The 21,921-nt window shown below is 41.5% G+C and overlaps 1 protein-coding gene across 1 annotated transcript in view; it reads right to left on the bottom strand.

Moving 5' to 3' along the window:
* LOC116975560 (contactin-associated protein-like 5) overlaps nucleotides 1–21,921 on the bottom strand; it is a 705,003-nt gene that overhangs the window by 219,887 nt on the left and 463,195 nt on the right. Inside the window, exons 14-17 of the mRNA XM_033024847.1 lie at nucleotides 17,934–18,090; nucleotides 11,568–11,695; nucleotides 9,634–9,804; nucleotides 3,651–3,869 (exon numbers count right to left, since the gene is read on the bottom strand). Coding sequence (XP_032880738.1) covers nucleotides 3,651–3,869; nucleotides 9,634–9,804; nucleotides 11,568–11,695; nucleotides 17,934–18,090 — 675 coding nt within the window. The remainder of the gene's footprint in view (nucleotides 1–3,650; nucleotides 3,870–9,633; nucleotides 9,805–11,567; nucleotides 11,696–17,933; nucleotides 18,091–21,921) is intronic.

Here is a 21,921-nt window from a genome sequence, read left to right as displayed (position 1 = left end):
AATACCGCCTACAATATAAATGTATTTGCTTGCATTGCAGACAATAGGAACATTACAAATAATGACCTTTGAAGAAAAGAAATGGTGAATCAAGACTGTTAATTTAGTCCATCTGAGGAAATGTTTGTATTGCTTGGCGTTTGATCCATGCAACAAAGGCAGGTCTACATTAGATTGTTCTATTATTACAGTCAAGAATCTTGTTTGATCGCCAGTAACCAATACCAATTAGGAACAGAAATTGAAAAAAAAAAATCTATAACCAGAAACCAAAAGTGGTTGTTCCCATTGTTTGTTAATAATTGATCAACATTTCGGCACATAATCTTTAAAAAAAAAATTACAATCTTCATTGAGTTACTTTAAGAAATGTTCTATCACACCTCATGGAGAAGGCTCCTGACATGAAATGTTGTCTGTCCATTCCTTTGCAAATGTTGCCTAATTAACTGAGTTCAGCAGCAAGACAAAATGCTAGTTTAGTTTAGAGATACGGCATGGAAACAGGCCCATTCATCCCACCGAGTCCACGCCGACCAGCGATCCACTTACACTATCACACACACACAAGGGAAAATTTACAATTACACCAAGCCAATTAACCTACAAACCTGTACGTCTTTGGAGTGTGGGAGGAAACCGGAGATCCCGGAGAAAACCCACGCAGGCCATGGGGAGAATATAAGAATGTACAAAGCTTTCCATTATTGAATAAATTCCACCCCATTATGGACTTCCGTTTATATCATTACTTGAAACATTATCTTTGATTTTGCCCTCCAGGTCACTGTTTGATTTGATCATTATTCCAGGCATTTCCTGTTTTAATATTTAGTTTAGAGATACAGCATGGAAACAACTCAGCCCATGGTGACCATTCACACCATCAATTACCCGTTAACACAGAACAATGTTATTCCACGTTCCCATCCACAATTTACTGAGGCCAATTAACCTCCAATCCTGAACTTGTATTTGGGATGTGGGAGGAAACAGTGCACCCAGAGGAAACCCACGTAGTCATAGGGAGAACGTGCAAACTCCACACAGATAGCACCCAAGGGCAGGATCGAACCCGGGGCTCTGGCGCTGTGATGCAGCAGCTCTACCCTGCCACTGCACTGCCCTCACATTATGACATCTGCACACATTTCTATTCAATAGTGTTATGTTCCAGATCAGGCATTCATCCCATTTTGCTCCTGGGTATCTGGTTGAACAGTGAACAGGGAGAGTTTGGGCAGGCTAAGTCTTCTTTCCTTGGAGTGCAGGAGTCTGACCTCACATTGTTTCTCTTGAGATCATACCTTCTCTGGCCAACAATGAACCTACCAGGCAATGCTCTGCCTGAAGTCATTTGTGGCTGGCCCTGATTTGTCCCAGTTTTTTCTTGCCTCCAGCTCTTCATCCCCCCCCCCCCAACCCCCCCCCCCTCACCCCTGCCCCCAACCCCCTACTTTCAGTCTGAAGAAGGGTCCCAACCTGAAATGTCACCCATTCCTTTTCTCCAAAGATGTTGCCTGATCCACTGAGTTACTCCAGCACTTTGTGTCTATCTCTTTTAGGTGTAGTTCCCAAGATCAGCTTGTGGTACTGGAGTTGGTATTGGTCTATGATTGTCATAGGTATCAAGATACAGTGACAATGTATTTTTATTTGCTATCCAATTATATCATACCACACACAGGCACAATCATACCACATAGAAGCATCAGAGGTAAAGCGAAGAGAAAAATAACCAGAGTGCAGAATATAGTGTTACAGCTGCAGAGAAAGTGCACATTAAAAGAAGTGCAACGGCTACAATGGGGAAGGTTGGAAGATGGGAGGCTTTTAAGAGGTCCATTCAGTAGTCTGATAACACGAGGGAGGAAACTGTTCCATTATGGTTTTGAAACTCGCAAAATGGAGTAATTGGATTTTTAACCCATCAACTATCAGTATTGCCATATTGCGATCTAGTGATTAATGTAATCCGGGGCTGGAATTTTTATTTTCTTGATACATTTATCTTTATATTCAAATCAGCAAGAGGACAGCAGGGCGGCCTGGTGTTGCAGCAGTAGAGTTGCTGCCTTACAGCACCAGAGATGTGGGTTCGATCCTGACTATGGGTGCTTGTTTGTATGGAGTTTGTACATTCTCCCCGTGACCTGCGTGGGTTTTCTCTGGATTTCCACCCACAGTCCAAAGACGTACAGGTTTGCAGGCTAATTGGCTTGGCATAAATGTAAATTGTCCCTAGTGTATGTAAGATAGAAACATAGGAACATAGAAAAATAGGTGCAGGAGTAGGCCATTCAGCCCATCGAGTCAGCACCGCCATTCAATATGATCATGGCAGATCATCTAAAATCAGTACCCCGTTCCTGATCGCTGGTTGGTGCGGTCATGGTGGGCCCAAGGGCCTGTTTCCGCACTGTAGCACTAAACTAAAATAAACTAAATTAAACTAAACAGCTGAACTCTGAAGCAAAAAAAACCACTTGGTAACTTGGTAATTACAGGTTCAAACACAACATTGACATCCTTGTCTATGTTTCCTTGTTGTACCATGTAAACTTTGAAAATCCCTAGAGTCTCTTCGTAATGTCTCTTCATAATATAGATAAGCCTTAAGGGCCTGTCCCACTTAGGCTATTTTTAGGCGACTGTCATAGTCGTAGCAGGTCGCCGAAAAGCCGGCGACTGGACCCCCCTTTGACATAAAATTTGAAATAGAATCATTACTTTAACAACAACAAATCACCAAAGTCAGCACCGGCGACAACCTACGTCACCTGGCGACAACCTACGTTCACCTGGCGACAACCTACGTCACCTGGCGACAACCTACGTTCACCTGGCGACAACTACGACAGCACCTACGTCAAGAAAAGTCAAGCTACGCACATTGGCGTCAATTTCACTGTTGCCGACTGTCTCCGAAAATGTTTCAACATGTTGAAAATCCAGCGGTGACCAGAAAGACGCTACGACTCTTTAGGCGGCTGAGGAGACTACTCACGACCATACAGGCGACACCCCGGCGACCATGTGGCGACAGCCTAGTCGCCTAAAAAATAGCCTAAGTGGGACAGGCCCTTTAGAAGTCATTTCAGATTTGATGATCAGAAGTTATACAAAATATCAATAGAAGGATTTCAAATGCCCATAATTTTCAGGGTGCATAATATTTGAATTGGGAATATATTTGAAGTATTTACAGGAGGAAATCAATGGATTTTAACTTTGCCACATAAAATAAAACATATTATTTTAGGTCAGATATGTGATTGACTTTTTCTATTGAATTTCACTAACAGCAATGGATTCGATTTTTGAACACATGTTACCAATGGGTAATCGATAATGTTTTATTAATCGATAATGTTTTATTTTTAATGTTTCATGTTTTATGTGTCGTTCCTAACTGTCACTGTATGTCACGTTGTCACTTTGGAGCGGAGCACCAAGGCAAATTCCTTGTATGTGAATAAACTCGTAGGCCAATAAACTTATTCATTCATTCATTCGTTCATTTGTGATACTGTATATCTTAAACACTGCAATAAAAAATGGAACGCGATTCTCTGAATTGTATTGTATGTTACAGTTCTATGTCGGTGTCATGAAAAGTGACAGGTGATTAGTAAACATGGGTCTCTTACCTACAAACAGTTGACTGCTGAGCTGTAGCTGGATGTGCCCATCAGCAGGGGCCCCTTGGGACCTTCTTGGGAGGTGATCCACTTGAAGAGATGCCTCCTTGACATTCCGTTCTGCTTCAACGTAATGCCATTGATTGTCGTTCAAATGGATGGGTGATTTCACAGTAGCTTCCAATGGTCCATTACCCACATCGAATGAGAAAACCACTTCCATTGGAGCTGAAAGTTACACAAAGAGTATACAACCAGAAGTGATTGTCATTAAGGTGAGGAACAGTTTTCACTAACAGTGCCAAGCTTAGAATAAAGACTTTGTTCTATTAGTCCAAACTTAATATTGCTGAAGGCTTAGATTTCAGTTTAGCTTAGTTTAGTCTAGTTTAGTTTATTATTGTCACGTATACTGAGCTTCTCTCAAACTTCTACAGCTGCACAATAGGGAGCATGCTGACCGGTTGCATCGTGGCTTGGTTCGGCAACTTGTGCGCCCAGGGGCGGAAAAGACTACAAAAAGTAGTAAACACTGCCTAGCCCATCATCGGCTCTGACCTCCCTACCATCGAGGGAATCTACTGCAGCCGCTGCCTCAAAAATGCTGCCAGCATCATCAAGGACTCACACCATCCTGGCCACTCACTTATCTCCCCACTACCCTCAGGTAGAAGGTACAGGAGCCTGAAATCTACAACATCCATGTTCAGGAATAGCTGCTTCCCACAGCCATCAGGCTACTAAACTCAACTCATACAAAACTCTGAAGATTGATAGCCCAATGCACTTTATCTGTTTATTTATTTGTGTGTGTATATATTTATTCAATGGTATATGGACACACTGATCTGTATTTATGCCTACTATATTCTGTTGTGCTGAAGTAAAGCAAGAATTTCAAGTTCAAGTTCAAGTTCAAGTGAGTTTATTGTCATGTGTCCCTGTATAGGACAATGAAATTCTTGCTTTGCTTCAGCACACAGAACATAGTAGGCATTTACTACAAAACAGATAAGTGTGTCCATATACCATGATATAAATATATACACACATGAATAAATAAACTGATAAAGTGCAAATAACAGAAAGTGGTTATTAATAATCAGAGTTTTGTCCGAGCCAGGTTTAATAGCCTGAAGGCTGTGGGGAAGTAGCTTTACACCATAACATTTGAAAAAACATTGTTTTAATGTCATTCATGCCCTCATAATGCCCCAGTGGTTAAAAGCTAAATAAATATATCTAAGGCCAATTAAAGTTGTCAAAAATACAACAGTTACCTGTAAATTTGCACAAAGGAAATCTCATGTAGTAGGTCTTTTGAATAACTTTCGCTTGGGCAGTTTGCACCCCAGCTGTTTGAACACTGACTTCTCTAATTTCATGTTCTCCTCCCCTTCTCAGCTCTCCCTCAGTCCACTAGCTCCACCTCTTCCTTTCTTCTTCCTCCCCCCCCCCCCCGCCCCCCACCCATCCTCACATCAATCTGAAGAAGTGTTTCGACCCAAAACATTGCCTATTTCCTTCGCTCCATACTGTAGATGCTGCTGCACCCGCTGAGTTTCTCCAGCATTTTTGTCTACCTTCGATTTTCCAGAATCTGCAGTTCCTTCTCAAACCTACTTTAGTATTCTTGATTAAGAGATAAATATTGGATGAACTGATTATTGTATTAAATACTGGCATTAATTCCACTGCCTTTTCTCATGGGACTAGATTCACCCAGCAAGACATCAGACACTGATTTGATGACACTTCATTTAAAAGATTGCCCTGCTGACAATGTGGCATTCCTCTCAATACTACACTAAAGGGGTGTTCCACTTAGGCGGCTGTTTAGGAGACTGCCAGGGACACCTGGCGATAACCTACGACAGCACCTACGTCAACCTACGACAACCTTCGACAGCAAAAATTGTCGCCACTGTCGCGGAAAATCTGTCAACATGTTGAAAATTTTGCAGCAGTCGCCTGTAGTCGCTCAAAAAATTGCCTAGGTTGGACAGGCCACTGAGTCTTAGCCTCGACTATTGCACTCAAAACTCTGGATGGGACTTAAAAGCAAAGGTGTTCACTCAAAGGCAGGAATATTATCCACTGAGCCACAGCTGCCACTAGATTGATGTTTGATTAAATTTGATTGAACTTTAATTTAGTTTACTTTAGTTTAGTTTAGAGATACAGCGCGGAAACTGGCCCTTCGGCCCACCGAGTACGCGCCGACCAGCGATCCCTGTACACTAGCACAATCCTATACACTAGTGACAATTTACGATCTTTACCGAAATCAATAACCGACAAACTGGAGCACCCGGAGAAACCCCCTGAACAAACTCTGTACAGACAGCGCCCGTAGTCAGGATCGAATCAGGGTCTCTGGCGCTGTAAGGCAGCAATTCTACTGCTGCGCCACAGTGCCGCCCACTGCCGCGCAAACTGTTAATTTTTATTTAATTACTTCTCCTAGTATTCAGCTACTAAAAGAACAAACTATATTTTATTCACACTTAAACATGAATGATATTAATCGATAATGTTTTATTATTAATATTTAATGTTTTATGTGTCATTCCGAACAGTCACTGTATGTCATGTTGTCACTTGCGGGCAGAGCACCAAAGCAAATTCCTTGTATGTGAATATTTGGCCAATAAAGTTATTCATTCACTATATTAATTATATAGATGTAGATACCATGGGCAAAGCCAATGTCTACTCCACATCCATGAACTGGAAACAGCAGGATATAACTGAATGACTTGCCAAGTCAGTGTGAACGAGCACCATATTTTATGATTACCAAGGAGGAATGGATTTGATTCCTGGAAAGTAAACCTGCCCTTTGGTACAAGGATCTAAAACAAACACAAGCTGACTCAACTCGAGGAGGATTTTGCAATTTGAATGGTGACAAAAATAAAAATATTCCAGATTTTCACTTCCTCCTGTAAATTAAATTTATATTGTTGTATTAGCATTGTTATGTCCTGTTCCATGTTATTATTCATCTGATTCTGCAAAACTTGGACTCCTCGATTAAACCACATTGCCAAGAAATCAGATATTCATTGAAAGTAGACTGATATGTTTACTTCACAATGATGAATAAAAGATTATTTTAAATCGCTTTGATGCCATGTGATACTGTTACGATTTTAGATAGTCATAATTTGCAGAAGACTTCAGAGAGCATGATAGCAAATCACGGCACCTCGGTGTGAATATCTAGAAATTACTACCTTGGCTTCAAAGCCATTTTAAAATATGCACCTTTGATCTTCTCTCTGTTATTACAGAGAATATCATACAGATGTATTATGAATTACAACCCCAGGATGAAAATTCCACATCGGTCGAAACCTTACGCAGTCAAAGTTGCCACTAATGCATACAGTTATCCAGCTCCTCTCTGAAGATGACAACATAATTAGATAAATAGCATGCATCATTTACCGCAAAGGTACTTTCATTCCCACTCAGAATATTAATAGAATCATGTTATTAAGTCTCCAGTGAGACGACAACAAAATTTAGTTAGTTTTTTTTAAACTGCACAGTGTTGCAGAAAGTTTCGAGAAAATAACTGCACTCGACAGCCAATAAAGAGGCAACAGGTAACCTGTACAAATGGCTTACATTTTGGGAGGGGATTAAATGCAAAATGAATGAAAGTTCAAATGAAACAATAAACTAAGGACATTTTGCTGTTGGTTTACATTAATAAAGCTCTGTGTCGGCAATATATTTTATAACATCTACCTTTCCAGGAATGAGTGGGTTTGGTTATGATCAGTGTTTGACAACACTGGGCCTCTACTCGCTGGAGTTTAGAAGGTTGAGGGGGAACCTCATTGAAACGTACAGAATTATGAAAGGCATAGATAGAGTGGATGTGGAAAAGAATGTTTCCACTGGTGGGAGAGTCTAGGACCAGATGTCATAGCCTCAGAATTAAAGGGCGCTCTTTTAGAAAGAAGGTGAGGAGGAACTTCTTTAGTCAGAGGGTGGTTAATCTGTGGAACTCATTGCCACAGATGGTTGTGGAGCCCAGGTCAGTAGATATTTTTAAGGCAGAGATAGACAAATTCTTGATTTGACAGGATCAATGGATATGGGGAGGAGGCAGGAAAATGGGATTAGGAGGCAGAGGTCAGCCATGATTCAATGGCGGAGTGGACTCGATGGACCGAATGGCCTAATTCTATACCTTATGAATTTGTGAACCTTGTATATTGCTTTAAGAATGTGGATGTTGCCTAATACTGTGGAAACTGACTAATTACGCACCAAATGTGATTTTGGTGTAGAAAGTGTCATTCAAACACACGGCTAAAATTACTTAGCAAGAGAAAAATAAGGGGGATTTTGAGTTTTTTTAGTTTTGTGCCTTAGAGATACAGCAAGATAGACAGACAGACAGACAGACACAGACAGACAGACAGACAGACAGACAGACAGACAGACAGACAGACAGACAGACAGACAGACAGACAGACAGACAGACAGACAGACAGACAGACAGACAGACAGAGACAGACAAATAGACAAATATAGAGAGTGAATAAATGAATGTTTGCAAAATAATTGCCTAAATGTTTCTACTTCCTCATCCGTGGGATGAGAGAGTTTTATATTCTGTGTGGCTTTGGTGAGCCGAAGGGCATGTTTCCACACTGCATCTCTTTCTGGCTCTCTGACAGCAATCTCTGGAAAAGTGCATGCTAATTCCAACCCCATGCCAGAATAGATTAGCATTGGATCACAAAAGCAGGTTTGAGGCTGGAGGTGGATGTGACAGTGGTGTTTAATAGGCTTTTGGATAGGCACATGGATCTGCAGGGAATGGAGGGATATGGATCATGTACAGACAGATGAGATTAATTTAACAAGGCATCAGATACTCCAGCACAGATATTGTGGTCCAAAGGGCCTATTCCTGATCTGCAGTTTTCTATGGTGGACACAAAATGCTGGAGTAACTCAGTGGGACAGGCAGCATCTCTGGAAAGAAGGAATGGGTGACGTTTCGGGTCGAGACCCTTCTTCAGACTGATGTCAGGGGAGTGGGGATCCCACTCCAGCATTTTATGTCCACGTTCGATTTAAACCAGCATCTGCAGTTCTTTCCTGCAGTTTTCTATGTTGAAGGTTCTACAACTTAGCATTCTGCCACAATTACCAAAGCAAATTGTCCTCATCCCTAGGTGGAAGATGAACTTGTGAAAACAGCTAGGATATTTTGTAAAAGGTGTTTGAGATTCTGGAGGAGTAAAGATTAAAAAAATAGCTCAGCTTTAAACATATATTTAATAATTATTTTCGACCTGTTAATGAGGAATTTATCACCCACTATAGATTGAATGTCATGTGTAAATTCTGCCTATCCTGAAAACATTCCAAGTATCACAAACTCATAACCTTTTAAGGTATGGAATTAAGATGGAAGGTTTACAGGAATGATCCCAGGAATTAGAAGGTTAACCTATGATGAACATTTGTCAGCTCTGGGCCTGTACTATCTCAAGTTTAGAAGAACAAGGGGAGACCTTGATGAAACATGCAGAATAGTGAAAAAGGCTTGGATCGAGTGGACGTGGAGAGGATGTTTCCACTACTGGGAGAGTCTAGGACCAGAGGTCATAGCCACAGAATTAAAGGACGTTCTTTTAGGAAGGAGATGAGGAGAAATTTATTTAGCCAGAGGGTGGTGAATCTGTGGAATTATTTGCCACAGAAGGCTGTAGTGCCCAAGTCAGTGGATATATTTAAGGCAGAGACAGATAGATTTGTGATTAGTACAGGTGTCAGAATTTGTGGGGAGAAGTCAGGAGAATTGGTTAGGAGGGAGAGATAGATTAGCCATGATTGAATGGCGGGGTAAACTTGATGGGCTGAATGGCCTAATTCTACTCATAATATCACTTATGACCTTATGTATTTAAACAGGTTAGGATTGGTTCCTGATTGTAGTTTTTATTGGTGTCCTACTTACAGTTCAGCTCGATCCTGATGAAATCCTTGATTCCCAGATTCTCCAGGAAAACTCCTGAGGAAGCAGTTGTTTTGAAGAAAAATGAAATGTCCGCACTCAGCTCTCCATGGAAAGTTGGGAAATGGAGATATGAACTCTCAGTGTTAAACGACGCCGCATTCCAATAATTGCCTGGATGGAGAAAGAAGTTTGAACTGATGATTAGTTGTCCAGTGGCATAGCGCCAGAGACCATGATCCGATCTGACCTTGGGTGCTGCCTGTGTGGAGTTTGCACGTGTACGCATGGACTTCCTCTGGCTCCGGTTACCAGATGTGCGGGCTGGTAATTTAATTGGCCCTCTGTCAAAATTGCCCCTAATGTTCCAGAATGGATGAGAAAATGGAGTAACAAGAACTATTGTGAACAGGGGATCAATGGTCACCATGGTCTCGGTGGGACCTGTTTCCTTGCTCTACCTCTGAACTAATGGGCGGCACGGTGGCGCTGCGGTACAGTTGCTGCCTTACAGTGGCAGTTATCTGGGTTCGATCCTGACTACAGGTGCTGTCTGTATGGAGTTTGTATGTTCTCCCTGTGACCTGCGTGGGTTTGCTCCAGGTGCTCCGGTTTCCTCCCACACTCCAAGGACGTACAGGTTTGTAGGCTAATTGAATTTGTAAAATTGTAAGTTGTCTCCAGTGTGTGTAGAATAGTGTTAGTCTGCGTAGATCACTGCTTGGCGCAGATTCGGTAAGCTGAAGGGCGTGTTTCCTTGTTGTATCTCCAAACTAAAGGATACTTAACTCAACTCAACTCAACTCAACTCAACTCGTCTCAACTCATCTCAACTCATCTCAACTCATCTCAACTCTCGTAAATTTAACAAAATACTAAAATCCTATTTGGAAATTTTTTGCTCAGCCTTGGTTTCATGTCCTGTCTTCCCTCCTTAAGTTGGAAAAGGTGCTGAAGATATTCATGAGGTTGATACAGGGACTGTTGGGCTTGCGTTATAGGGAGCGACTGGAGGTTTGGGCTTTTTTCATTTGAACGTAGAATGCTGAGGAATGGTATTGGTTGATTTATGTGCACCAAGACACAGTGAAAACTTTGCATGTTATTAAGGCAAATCATACCATGCATGGGTACATCAGGTAGAGCAAAAGAGAAAATAAACAGGGTGCAAAATCTTATGCACTGTAGAAGTATATGATATAATGATGGGCATAGAAAAAGTGAAAGGTCACAGTCCTTTTCTCAGTGGAGTCTAAACCAAAGATTTAAGGTGGGAGGGGAAAGTTTACCTCATGAGTGACCAAGGTTATGGGGAGAAGACAGGAGAATGGGGTTGAGAGAAAAAATAGATCAGCCATGGTCGAATGGTGAAGCAGACTCGATTGGCCAAATGTCCAAATTCTGCCCTATGTCAAAAGTCTAATCATTACATTATCTTAAAGACAATTGTATAGGTACAGAGTTAGAAAAAATTAAGCATGAAATTGACTAAAACAATAAAAATTGGGATGAACTTAGGTAGGTAATTTGGTCAGCATGGGCAAGTTGGGACAAAAGGTTCAAGTTTCCGTGCTCTACAGCTCTAGGAATCTAACTAAAATACTCTTCTCACAAGCTCAGAACATCTGAAAGAAGGTGGAAATTGGTATTTGAAGTGTATTCTCTGCTGCAGTGCAGAACGTTTGGGAGATGATTTAAATGCGGCACCTCCCATAAGCAGCACTACGATCATTTATTGCGTGGCGAGTGAGAAAAGATGGGACGACGTTACCCAGCAACAGTGGAGCCGAGAATGGCAGCGCGCATCTTAAAATATCGGAATGATTTCACTTTCTGTTGGTTCAGTGAGCTGGAAATAAATGGGAGAAATTGCCTTCACCTGTAGACTGCTGCTAGACTCTTACAGGTCCGATCCTGAAATAGAATTTGGCACTTACTGTCACCGTGACAACGTAGTGGTCCAAGTTTGTAGGCTGCTTTTGAGTTTGTTCTGTTTGTGTCCCCAATAATAATCTGAGTTACAGGTAAATGGTCTTTGTGTGAAAGAACTCCTGTATCGTTAGTCCTGCCAATAAATAGAACATAATAATAATAATAATAATAATAATAATAATAATAATAATAATAATAATAATAATAATAATAATAATAATAATGATAATAATAAGGATAAAAACAAATAAATCTGCTTCAATATCCATATCCATATCCATATTCAATATCCATAATATCCATAATTTGGACACGTTCATATGTTTGAGCTCTTTCTTCCCAATAACCCTTTCTGGCCTAAGCCCTCCCTTCACCACCTCCAGTTTAAATTCCATTTGGAATATTTTGGAGGATCAAGAAACCAAGAACCAAGAGGAACAGAATGAGGCCATTTGACCCATCAAGTCTACTCCACCATTCAATCATGGCTAATCTATTTTTCACTCTCGAACCCATTCTCCTGCTTGCTCCCCATAACCCCTGACACCATTACCAATCAAGAATCTGCCAATCTCCGCCTTAAAAATATCCATTAATTTGGCCACCATAGCCATCTGTGGCAATGAATTCAGCAGATTCACCATTCACCATAAAGACATTTCTTGTTGTCTCCTTTCTAAATGTACGTTCTGTGGCCATGGCCTCTGATTCTTGACTCTCCCTCTAGTGGAAATGAGCGTCATAAAATTGGGGTAGCCGTTTCATGAACAAAAATAGTGTGAATTGGCTGCCTGTTAGAATACTGCAACATCTTGTCACTGATTGGGAATTAAAACTGCCCAATTTCTCCTGGGAACACTGGTTTAACATCACACAAGGTGAATTTATGCTCCCTCCCCCCTCAACTTTGCCACACCCTGGAATACAGACAATCTAAACACTTGCCTGGGAATGTAATGGCTATGTTAATATTCTCCATACATTACAGGCATTTGAGACTTTTAAGAATCTGGACTGTGTTATCAAATTAACGAATTCAAAATTATCGAAGAGAACCAATTCAGAATGATCAAAGAGGGCAGCAGTGTGGTGCAGCTGGTAGTATTGCGGCCTCATAGCGCCAGAGATCCGGGTTCAATCCCGATCTCAATATCTGTCTGTGTGGAGTTTGATGTACTCCCTGTGACGGATGTGTTTACTCCAGGTATTCCAGTTTCCTCCCACATCCCAAAGACGTGTGGGTCTGGAGGATAATTAACCACTGTAATATTGTCCCTAGTGTGTAGGGAGTGGATGCAAAAGTGAGATAACATAGAACTAGTGTGAATGGGTGATCGATGGTTGGCATGGACTCGTTGGTCCGAAGAGTCTGTTTCTGCCTGGTATCCCTAAACTGAATTAAAGAACCTGATATTAAAAGCAAGCAAGTACTTTGTGACAAGCAACATTTTATATCATGTCTCTCTTTTAATCATAAATCGAGGAGATATCTGGTCATATTACAATGCATAAAAGTGTTACTACGCAACACATGAACAAAATATGGCAGACTCAGAATGATAGGTTTAGTAGAGGAACTGCAGATGCTGGTTTACAAAAAAAGACACAACGTGCTGGAGTAACTCAGCGGGTCAGGCAGCATCTCTGGAGAACATCAATATGTGATGTTATGGGTCGGCACCCTTTCTTCAGACTGATTGTAATAGCAGGAAGAAAGTTACAAGGGCAGGTTTAGTGTTGCTAAATGTTTAAAAGATGACAAGATAAATAAACATATATTTTTTTATATTTACACAACCAATAATACCTAAAATCAGCTGTAAAGCACTTTGGCTTAAATTTTAATACATATAAATACAAGGATTTCTTAAATTATTTACAGCTGATGTTTGACCTGCTATGTATCTGACAAGATAATTTCTTCCTTCATATCTTTCTTATTCATTACTAATTTTCTTGCACATCACTTGATGTCGACATATAAACAAATTAATTTCTTGATGAACTTTTAATTTCCATACCTCAATAAAATTGTGAATTATAAAAAACTCTTCTTAAATATATACACAATTGCTTTTAATTATTCATTCACCATCTTCCAAGTCATAACAACTGGAAATAATGGGATCAGTCCCCTGTAAGGACAATAAATGAAGAGGAGCTTTGATATGAGTTGTTCAAGCTAATTTATGGTTAGGTTGGAATAGATGAGGAGAAAAATTGGTCACTACCAGAAAGTCTAGCGATCAGCAGGCACAAATTTATAGACAAAAGGGACACAAAATGCTGGAGTAACACAGCGGGTCAGGCATCATCTCTGGAGAAAATGGATAGGTGATATTTTGCGTCAGAACCCTTCATCAGAGTCTGGATACATGATAAGGGAATGCTGTTCAGTGCAAGGTAAAGCCAGCAAAGTCCAATCAAGGATAATCCGAGGAACACCTATGAGGTAGATAGTAGTTCAGCACTGCACTCTGGTTGTGGTAGAATGATTCAGTTGCCTGATAACATCTGGGAAGAAACTGTTCCTGAATCTGGAGGTCTGCGTTTTCACACTTCTTTAACTTTTGCATGATGGGAGAGGGGAGAAGAGGGAGTGGCCAGGGTGCACTCGATTTCACCTTGATTATGCCTACTGGCCTTTCCGAGGCAGCGTGAGGTATAAATGGAGCTGATGGAAGGGAGGTTGGTTTGTGTGATGGTCTGGGCTGCTCCAACATTTCGCTGCAATTTATTGCGGTCTTGGATGGAGTTGTTCCCAAACCAAGCTGTGATGCATCTCTGTTTTTTCTCTCTCTGAGTATCAGCAAATCAGGCAGATTTATTTCAGATACCCAACATCTGTGCTATTTTGTACTTGGATACATTAAAGTAATCGTGTTATTAGCATGAAAGAAAGGAACTAATTGAGTATTAAAATCTTGGCATTAGAAATGCAATTGATGATCCTTGCATTTGTATATTGTGAATAAAAGAAATGTTAGTCAAATAACTTAGTGTGAAATAGATAAAATAGAAAAATCAATATAATTGTACATTGTGTGCCAGTGTGGGCTCATTGTAAAAACGGCAACCTTTCTCACCTTTATCCAACAATACAATCCACATAATGCCATGGACAAGCCAATGAACCTTGCTGACTGTCTATTAAATTGATTAAACATTTTGGATAATCCCTTCAGTTTCCCTAACCAGGTCAACAAACAATACTGTGTAGGAAGGAACTGCAGATGCTGGATTACATCGAAGATAGACACAAAATGCCGGAGTAACTCAGCAGGACAGGCAGCATCTCTGGAGAGAAGGAATGGGTGACGTTTCGGGTCAAGACCCTTCTTCAGAATGAGAGTCGGGGAAGAGAGAAACTAGAGGGAAATTCTGCATTATGATTCACGGCACTACCTGAAAGCTAGACTAAAATCTTGCATATGCGGAACAAGGTCAAGACTCTTTGACCTTTGAGACACAACGATGGACGGTTTTGGGGAGAAGGCTAGAAAATGGTATTGAGCGGAAAAATAGATCAGCCATGATCGAATGACAGAGCAGATGCGATGGGCCGCATGGACAAATTCTGCTCCTTGGTCTTATGGTCTGATGGACTTGGTGAAACATGTTGCCTAGTAAAAACACACACTCTTTTGTTGATTCGATACAGTAAGCATAAGGTTTTAACTCATGGTGGAAACATTGGTCCAGAAAGAATCGAATCGGGACTTAACGTAGGAGATATGACCAAATATGCTTCAAATGAAGATCAAGCCTGAAGCAGGGTCTTGACCCAAAACATCACCCATTCCTTCTATCCAGAGATGCTGCCTGTCCCGCTGAGTAACTCCAGTATTTAGTGTCTATCTGCAGTGTAAACTAACACCTGCAGCTCCTTCCACAAGGCTAATACCAGTCGGTGTCTGTGGTCATCCAGCATATATTTAGCAGTACTTTTATCTGTTCTTTTGCCAGGAGATGAAAGGGTGCCCCTCAACCTTTAGATTATTTGTTACCTTAAATAGATATTAATTTGAAAAAGTTTCTACAAGTCGCAGGAAGGAAGAGGCAGTGGAGTAGCACCAAAAGTGTTTTATACTCAAATCTCACTCCGGGGACCAACAATCTTCCAACTCAGAAGCAAGAGAGCTGCCTCTGAACTACAACTGACGCAGACATTATTTTTCTCCACGTGAAGGTAATCATCTTTTTAATTAGTGAACATTTATATTGTCACTCATGTAGTTTGACTTGATTACTAATCAAATGCAAGTTAGTAAAATGTTAAGAACATTACTTGTCATATTAAATTCATTAAAACACTAAAATAACCACTTACTAAAATTCACTGTGACATTAAATGCTAAAATCATCATCTACCTCATTTGCCTATATACAAATGATAATTAAGCTCCAATTTAGTAAAATATTGGTATTATACAATAACATAAAACTTCCCCCATTTGAATTCAGCCCACTAATTTACACATCCTTGCATTTGTTTCCCCTATTTAACCGTCACAACTGCATTAATTGAATTTTGTTCAACTACTTTTACAATGGTACATTTAAAATAATATATTTCCATGTAATTCCTGGCTATAAACCCTCTCATCGATTGCAGATTTCCACATTATGAATGTTTATGTCCACATTTGTAATAGAAACTGTCCATTATTCTGTATGCTTCCAGTGACTTAGTTGTAGGACCTAATTGATGCATCTCGCAATTCCTCAAATAATACCTCAAAAAAGTTTCAATACTCTTCATTGCCATTGGTTTTGCTGTTCATCATTTAGTATATGAATTCAAAATGAAAGGACTCAACAAAGTGGATGTGGAGAGGATGTTTCCACTCGTGGGAGAGTTTAGGACTAGAGGCCATGGCCTCAGAATAAAAGGATGTACCTTTTGAAAGGAGACAAGGAGGAATTTCTTCAGTCAGATGGTGGTGAATCTGTGGAATTCATTGACAGATTCTTGATTAGTACCGGAGTCAGTGGTTATGAATAGAAGGCAGGAGAATGTGGTTGAGAGGGAAAGATAGATCAGCCATGTTTGAATGCCGGAGTGACTTGATGGGCCAAATGGCCTAATTCTGCTCCTCGAATTTATGAAATTATGATTTATGAAAATAGAGTGAAATAAATAGCAACATATGTAGCTTCACTATTTGATGAGTGACATGTCCTCATCAGCATCAAAAAAATAATTTTAAATAACTAAAACATAAAGTTCACAAAGGCATTGATTAATTTGAGTACCAGAGTTTCTTCATTCAAAAGAATAGAGCTGCCTTTAGTCTAAGCTGGAATAGGATAAGTGGGATATGCAGAAAGTTTGCTATAACTTGATCGGACTATCCTTGATCGGACTTTACTGGCTTTACCTGGCATTAAAAGTTATTCCTTTGTCATGTATCTATACACTGCAAATGGCTCGATTGTAATCATGTATTGTCTTTCTGCTGACTGGGTAGCATGCAACAAATGTTTTTCACTGTACCTCAGTACACGTGACAATAGACTAAACTGTAAAACTCTAAACTGTAAACTCAACGTCGAGTCCAGATTTTAAGGTTATAAGTGATTGGAGAAGAATTAGGCCATTAGGCCCATCAAGTCTACTCTGCCATTCAATCATGGCTGATCTATCTCTCTCTCCTAACCCCATTCTCCTGCCTTCTCCTCATAACCCCGGACACCCATATTAATCAAGAATCTATCTATCTCTGCCTTAAAAATATCCATTGCCCTCCACAGCCTCCTGTGGCAAAGAATTCAACAGATTCACCACCAATAAATTCCTCCTCATCCCCTTGAAACAAACAACAAGTTTATTCATGGATAACCCCTTGAGATGGACAGTCATCTCGTTTTCGAGGGGGTCCAACATAGAACATACAGCACAAGACATAACATACATAGAGGCTCTCATTGACCCACCTACTCACACACCAATCCCAAAACCCCTCCATCCCCACTTCCTATAGGAATGTCCTTTAATTCTGAGACTATGGGCTCTAGTCCTAGACTCTCCCACATCCACTCTATTAAAGCCTTCACTAAGGGTTATAAGCTGTGCCACAATATTAGATTCTGCTTTCAAATACAGTTGGCCAGAAACAAAAGCACTGCTTAAAAGATAAATAAGGTGGTAGTTAGTGAGATAAATATAATTCTACAGTTAGAATAGGTAATAGTTCATTAATTATGACAGCTTGACAAGTTATGTTACCCATCTGAAAATTGAGTGTTTATACCTGCACAAATTTCTAAATTTAAAACTAATTATTTAAGCACCTTTAACTATATTGTTTTGTCATTCTTGCACTATATGACAAGATACAGTTTAAAATCCAAGACAAAGCCAGGTTTACCATTTATCACTGTCGGCATCACAGTTACAGTAATAACTTGTATCTAGGCAGTTCCCATCCAATCCACATGTACATCTTTGGACTCCGATTGATGAACCACCCCAGTAAACTTGTTTTTCATTCGTTCTCCCATTCCACCATGTAAATGGTATTCCATCTGGGGAAGGTAAAAAAAACAGCAAACTTCAGTAACATATCCAGTCTTGGAATAGAGGTAGTAACCTCAGAATTAAAGGACGTTTCTATAGGAAAGAGATGAGTGTCGATTGGTTACTTTACTTACTAACCAATGTAGTGCTTTATTATCAGAAGTCGCGCCTACTACCACACTGTTCATATTATCGCAACCCGATGTGTGTAGTCAGTCCATGCTGCTGTACAGTAGAAGGAACATGCTATAGTGTGTTATATGTACTTTCCAATAAATACTGTTGTACTATGTTTGTGAGTATGTGTGAGTTACTTGACAATGAGGAGGAATTTCTATAGTCAGAGGGCGGTGAATCTGTGGAATTCATTGCCAGAGAATGCTGTAGAGGCCAAGTCAATGGATATTTTTAAGGCAGAGATGGATTGTTGATTAGTACGAGTTTCAGGAGTTATGTGGAGAAGCCATGAAAATGTGGTTAGGAGAGATAGATCATCCGTGCATGAATAGCAGAGTAGACTTGATGGGTCGAATGGCCTAATTCTGCTCCTACCACGTGAAATTATTAACTACAATAAGTACTTAACAGCTCAACATAACAGCTACAATAAAGCTAGGCCTGCATTTGGGCAATGTTGGCACATCATTAATTTTAAAGGGCAAACTATTCTGAAGAGCTTTATACAAACCAGTTTTCAAGTCACAGAAATAGAGAATCTGTATTAGACAATACACAATAGACAATAGGTGCAGCAGAAGGGCATTTGGCCCTTCGAGCCAGCACTGCCATTCAATATGATCATGGCTGATCATCCACAATCAATACCCCGATCCTGCCTTCTCTCCATATCCCTTAACTCTGCCATCCCTAAGAGCTCTGTCTAACTCTCTCTTGGAAGCATCCAGAGAACCAGCCACCACCACCCTCTGAGGCAGAGAATTCCACACACTCACAACTCTCTGTGTGAAAAAGTTTTTCCTCATCTCCGTTCTAAATGGCTTACCACTTATTCTTAAACTATAGCCCCTGGTTCTGGACTCCCTCAAAATTGGGAACGTGTTTCCTGCCTCTAGCGTGTCCAAACCCTTAATAATCTTACATGTTTTAATAAGATCCCTTCTCATCCTTCTAAATTCCAAAGTATACAAGCCCAACCGCTCCAATCTATCAACATATGACAGTCCCGCCATCCCTAGAATTAACCTAGTGAACCTGTGCTGCACTCCCACAATAGCAAGAATGTCCTTCCTTAAGTTTGGAGACCAAGATTGCACACAATATTCAAGGTGTGGTCTCACTAAGGCCCTGTACAACTGCAGGAGGAGTTATTTGCTCCTATTCTCAATGTTAGGGTAGAAGATATGTGTAGGAAGGAACTGCTGATGCTAGTTTACACCAAATATAGATACAAAATACTGGAGTAACGTATTGGGACAGGCAGGATCTCCAGAAAGAAGGAATGGGTGACAATTGTGTCGAGACCCTTCTTCGGTCTGAAGAAGTGTTTTGAACCATAACGTTATTCCAGCATTTTGTGTCTATCTTCGGGGTAGAAGATAAATATATTAAATTGTTGTTTTTATTTATTTTATTGATGGGATAATGTAGTGGGGGATCAATCAAAGAGCGTGGTGCTCAGCTGAGTGGGACTGAAGAAGGGTGCCAACCCGAAAAATCACCCATCCTTTTTCACCAAAGATGCTGCTGGACCCGTTGAGTTTGTGACCTTTGTGCCTTCCCGAGCTAACAGATCCAGCCATAATTTCATTTTATGGTGGAATACTGATCTGTGGATCTGTGGAATTCATTGCCACAGACGGTGGTGGAGACCAATTCAATGGATATTTTTAAGTTGGAGATTTATAGATTCTTGAATGGTACGGGTGCCAGGGGTTATGGGGAGAAGGCAGGAGAATAGGGTTAGGAGGGAAAGATAGATCAGCCATGATTGAATGGTGGAGTAGACTTGATGGCCTAATTCTACTCATAGAACATGACCAGAAAGCATAGGGAGCTGAACGAGAAGACAGCCTCGAAGTTGCAAGAGAGGGGAGACCTGGAGATGGGGCCTCACAGCTTCCTCACAGTGCAGAGGGGACGTTGAGAATATCACTCAATATTCAACAAGATCCAGCCCAATTTTAATGCAAGCTTCCTTGCCTTCCTATGAGACAGCAATTTTCACCACATCCATAATGCTGTTTATTTCTGAATAATGTCCACTTGAAAACAAAACCCTTTGATTTTACTTCGGAGTCACGTGAGTGACTACGTGAAGAACCCCACCAGGACGCATGCGTGTCATATCGCTTTCACGCTTGCGAAACGACAGGCGGGGTGGAGCGTTCCCCCGCAGCGGTAAGTTTGAAACCGCGACCTGCAGGTAAGTGATTTACTCTGCGGTAGTTTTTGTCCCCGCGCTGTTTTTACACAGGGGGGGAAGCTGGATAAAATAGTGTCCACAAGTGCTGCGAGTGAAGCTGGCTGGGGAGGACCGCGAAGTTGCGGGAGCCAGCAGCAGCTGAAGGCACAAGCCCCGTAAGGGATCAGCTGTGCCGACTTTTGGTCCCGCGCTAGCCAGAACACCACGGCCGGGCGGGAGGACTATTCAGAATGGGGCCGTCGACTTTTGACAAGTCGAAAACGGCAGGAGGCGGGGTGGAACGACGTTCCCCCGTAGCGACAGTTTAAACCAGGACCTGCAGGTAAGAGCTGCGGTCTTTTTGTGTTTTCCCATGCTGATTACAGGTGGAGAAACCAACGGGCTGCGACAAAGCTGGTGGGCTAGCAGCGGCCAGCGGCACTTGAATCGCCTATAATGGGATCAGCTGTGCCCGATGTCGCCTCCGCACTGGCCAGATCCACTCCACGGCCGGGCGGTAAGGCAAGACAAAAAACCATCAAAGTCGTGGACTCAGAGGAGTCCGACTTTGAGCAGCCGCGGGCGGCCAGCGACCGTGAGCGCTGGAGCCAGATGGAGCGGTGTGTGGAACATTTGCTCCAACGTGACAGGCTCCGGGAGATGGAGTCGAGTCACTGTGGGCTCTATGTAAAACCCACAGCAGCACCTCTTGTAGGGCTGCACAGTGCTTCTCCCTCATCAGAGTGGAGTACTGGGGGTCAGTTCTGGGCTGATCCTGAAGAGGGGTTTGCAGAACAGAAATCAAGTGTGCAGGGGGTGCAGGAACGTGAAAATCTACTGGACATGGTGTCCAACCTCATACAGCCAGACCAGACTGGCCAAAACCTGGAGGACACCTGACACCGGGTAACTGTATATCCCGGAATGTTTCCTGTAGTAAATAATTGTATATGGAAACTCCTAAACAGCGGGGATAACAGCTTTCACCCGCACAGTGGATGACAAGGACATGTCGCAGGACCAACAGGATGCACAGGCACTGCTTTGCAACACACGGCCATAGACAGCACCCTTACGCACCCACCAGTAGAACAAGACTGACTGGTGAAAGCTCGAAGGTCCGGTACACCAAACATGAGTCTTTCTTAGGCCATGGCCCAGACCGGCCTTCTTGGAAGATACACAAACCTCCAACATCAACCAAACCACAAACCCAGACACCGACGTCTCAACATCAACGAAGGATTTACAAAAAGAAGTAAATCTGCCACTGGTAACTATGGAGGTAGGTGGGGGCATGGAGGTTGGGGGGGGGGAGATTACTCTCCTTTCTGGATGCATGGAGTATGTTAACTACCGATACTTATATTTAAGCAGTATCCAGGGATATACAATAGAATTATACACAAGTACAGCCCTCCAGTTCAACATATACCGAACCGAATGTTCGTACTTTCCGGTAAAGAAAAATCAGAAG

The sequence above is a fragment of the Amblyraja radiata genome, chromosome 7 (assembly GCF_010909765.2).
Source record: "Amblyraja radiata isolate CabotCenter1 chromosome 7, sAmbRad1.1.pri, whole genome shotgun sequence".
NCBI lineage: Eukaryota > Metazoa > Chordata > Chondrichthyes > Rajiformes > Rajidae > Amblyraja > Amblyraja radiata.
Note: the sequence above shows the minus strand (reverse complement) of the source record. Positions and strands in the feature narration are given on the sequence as shown.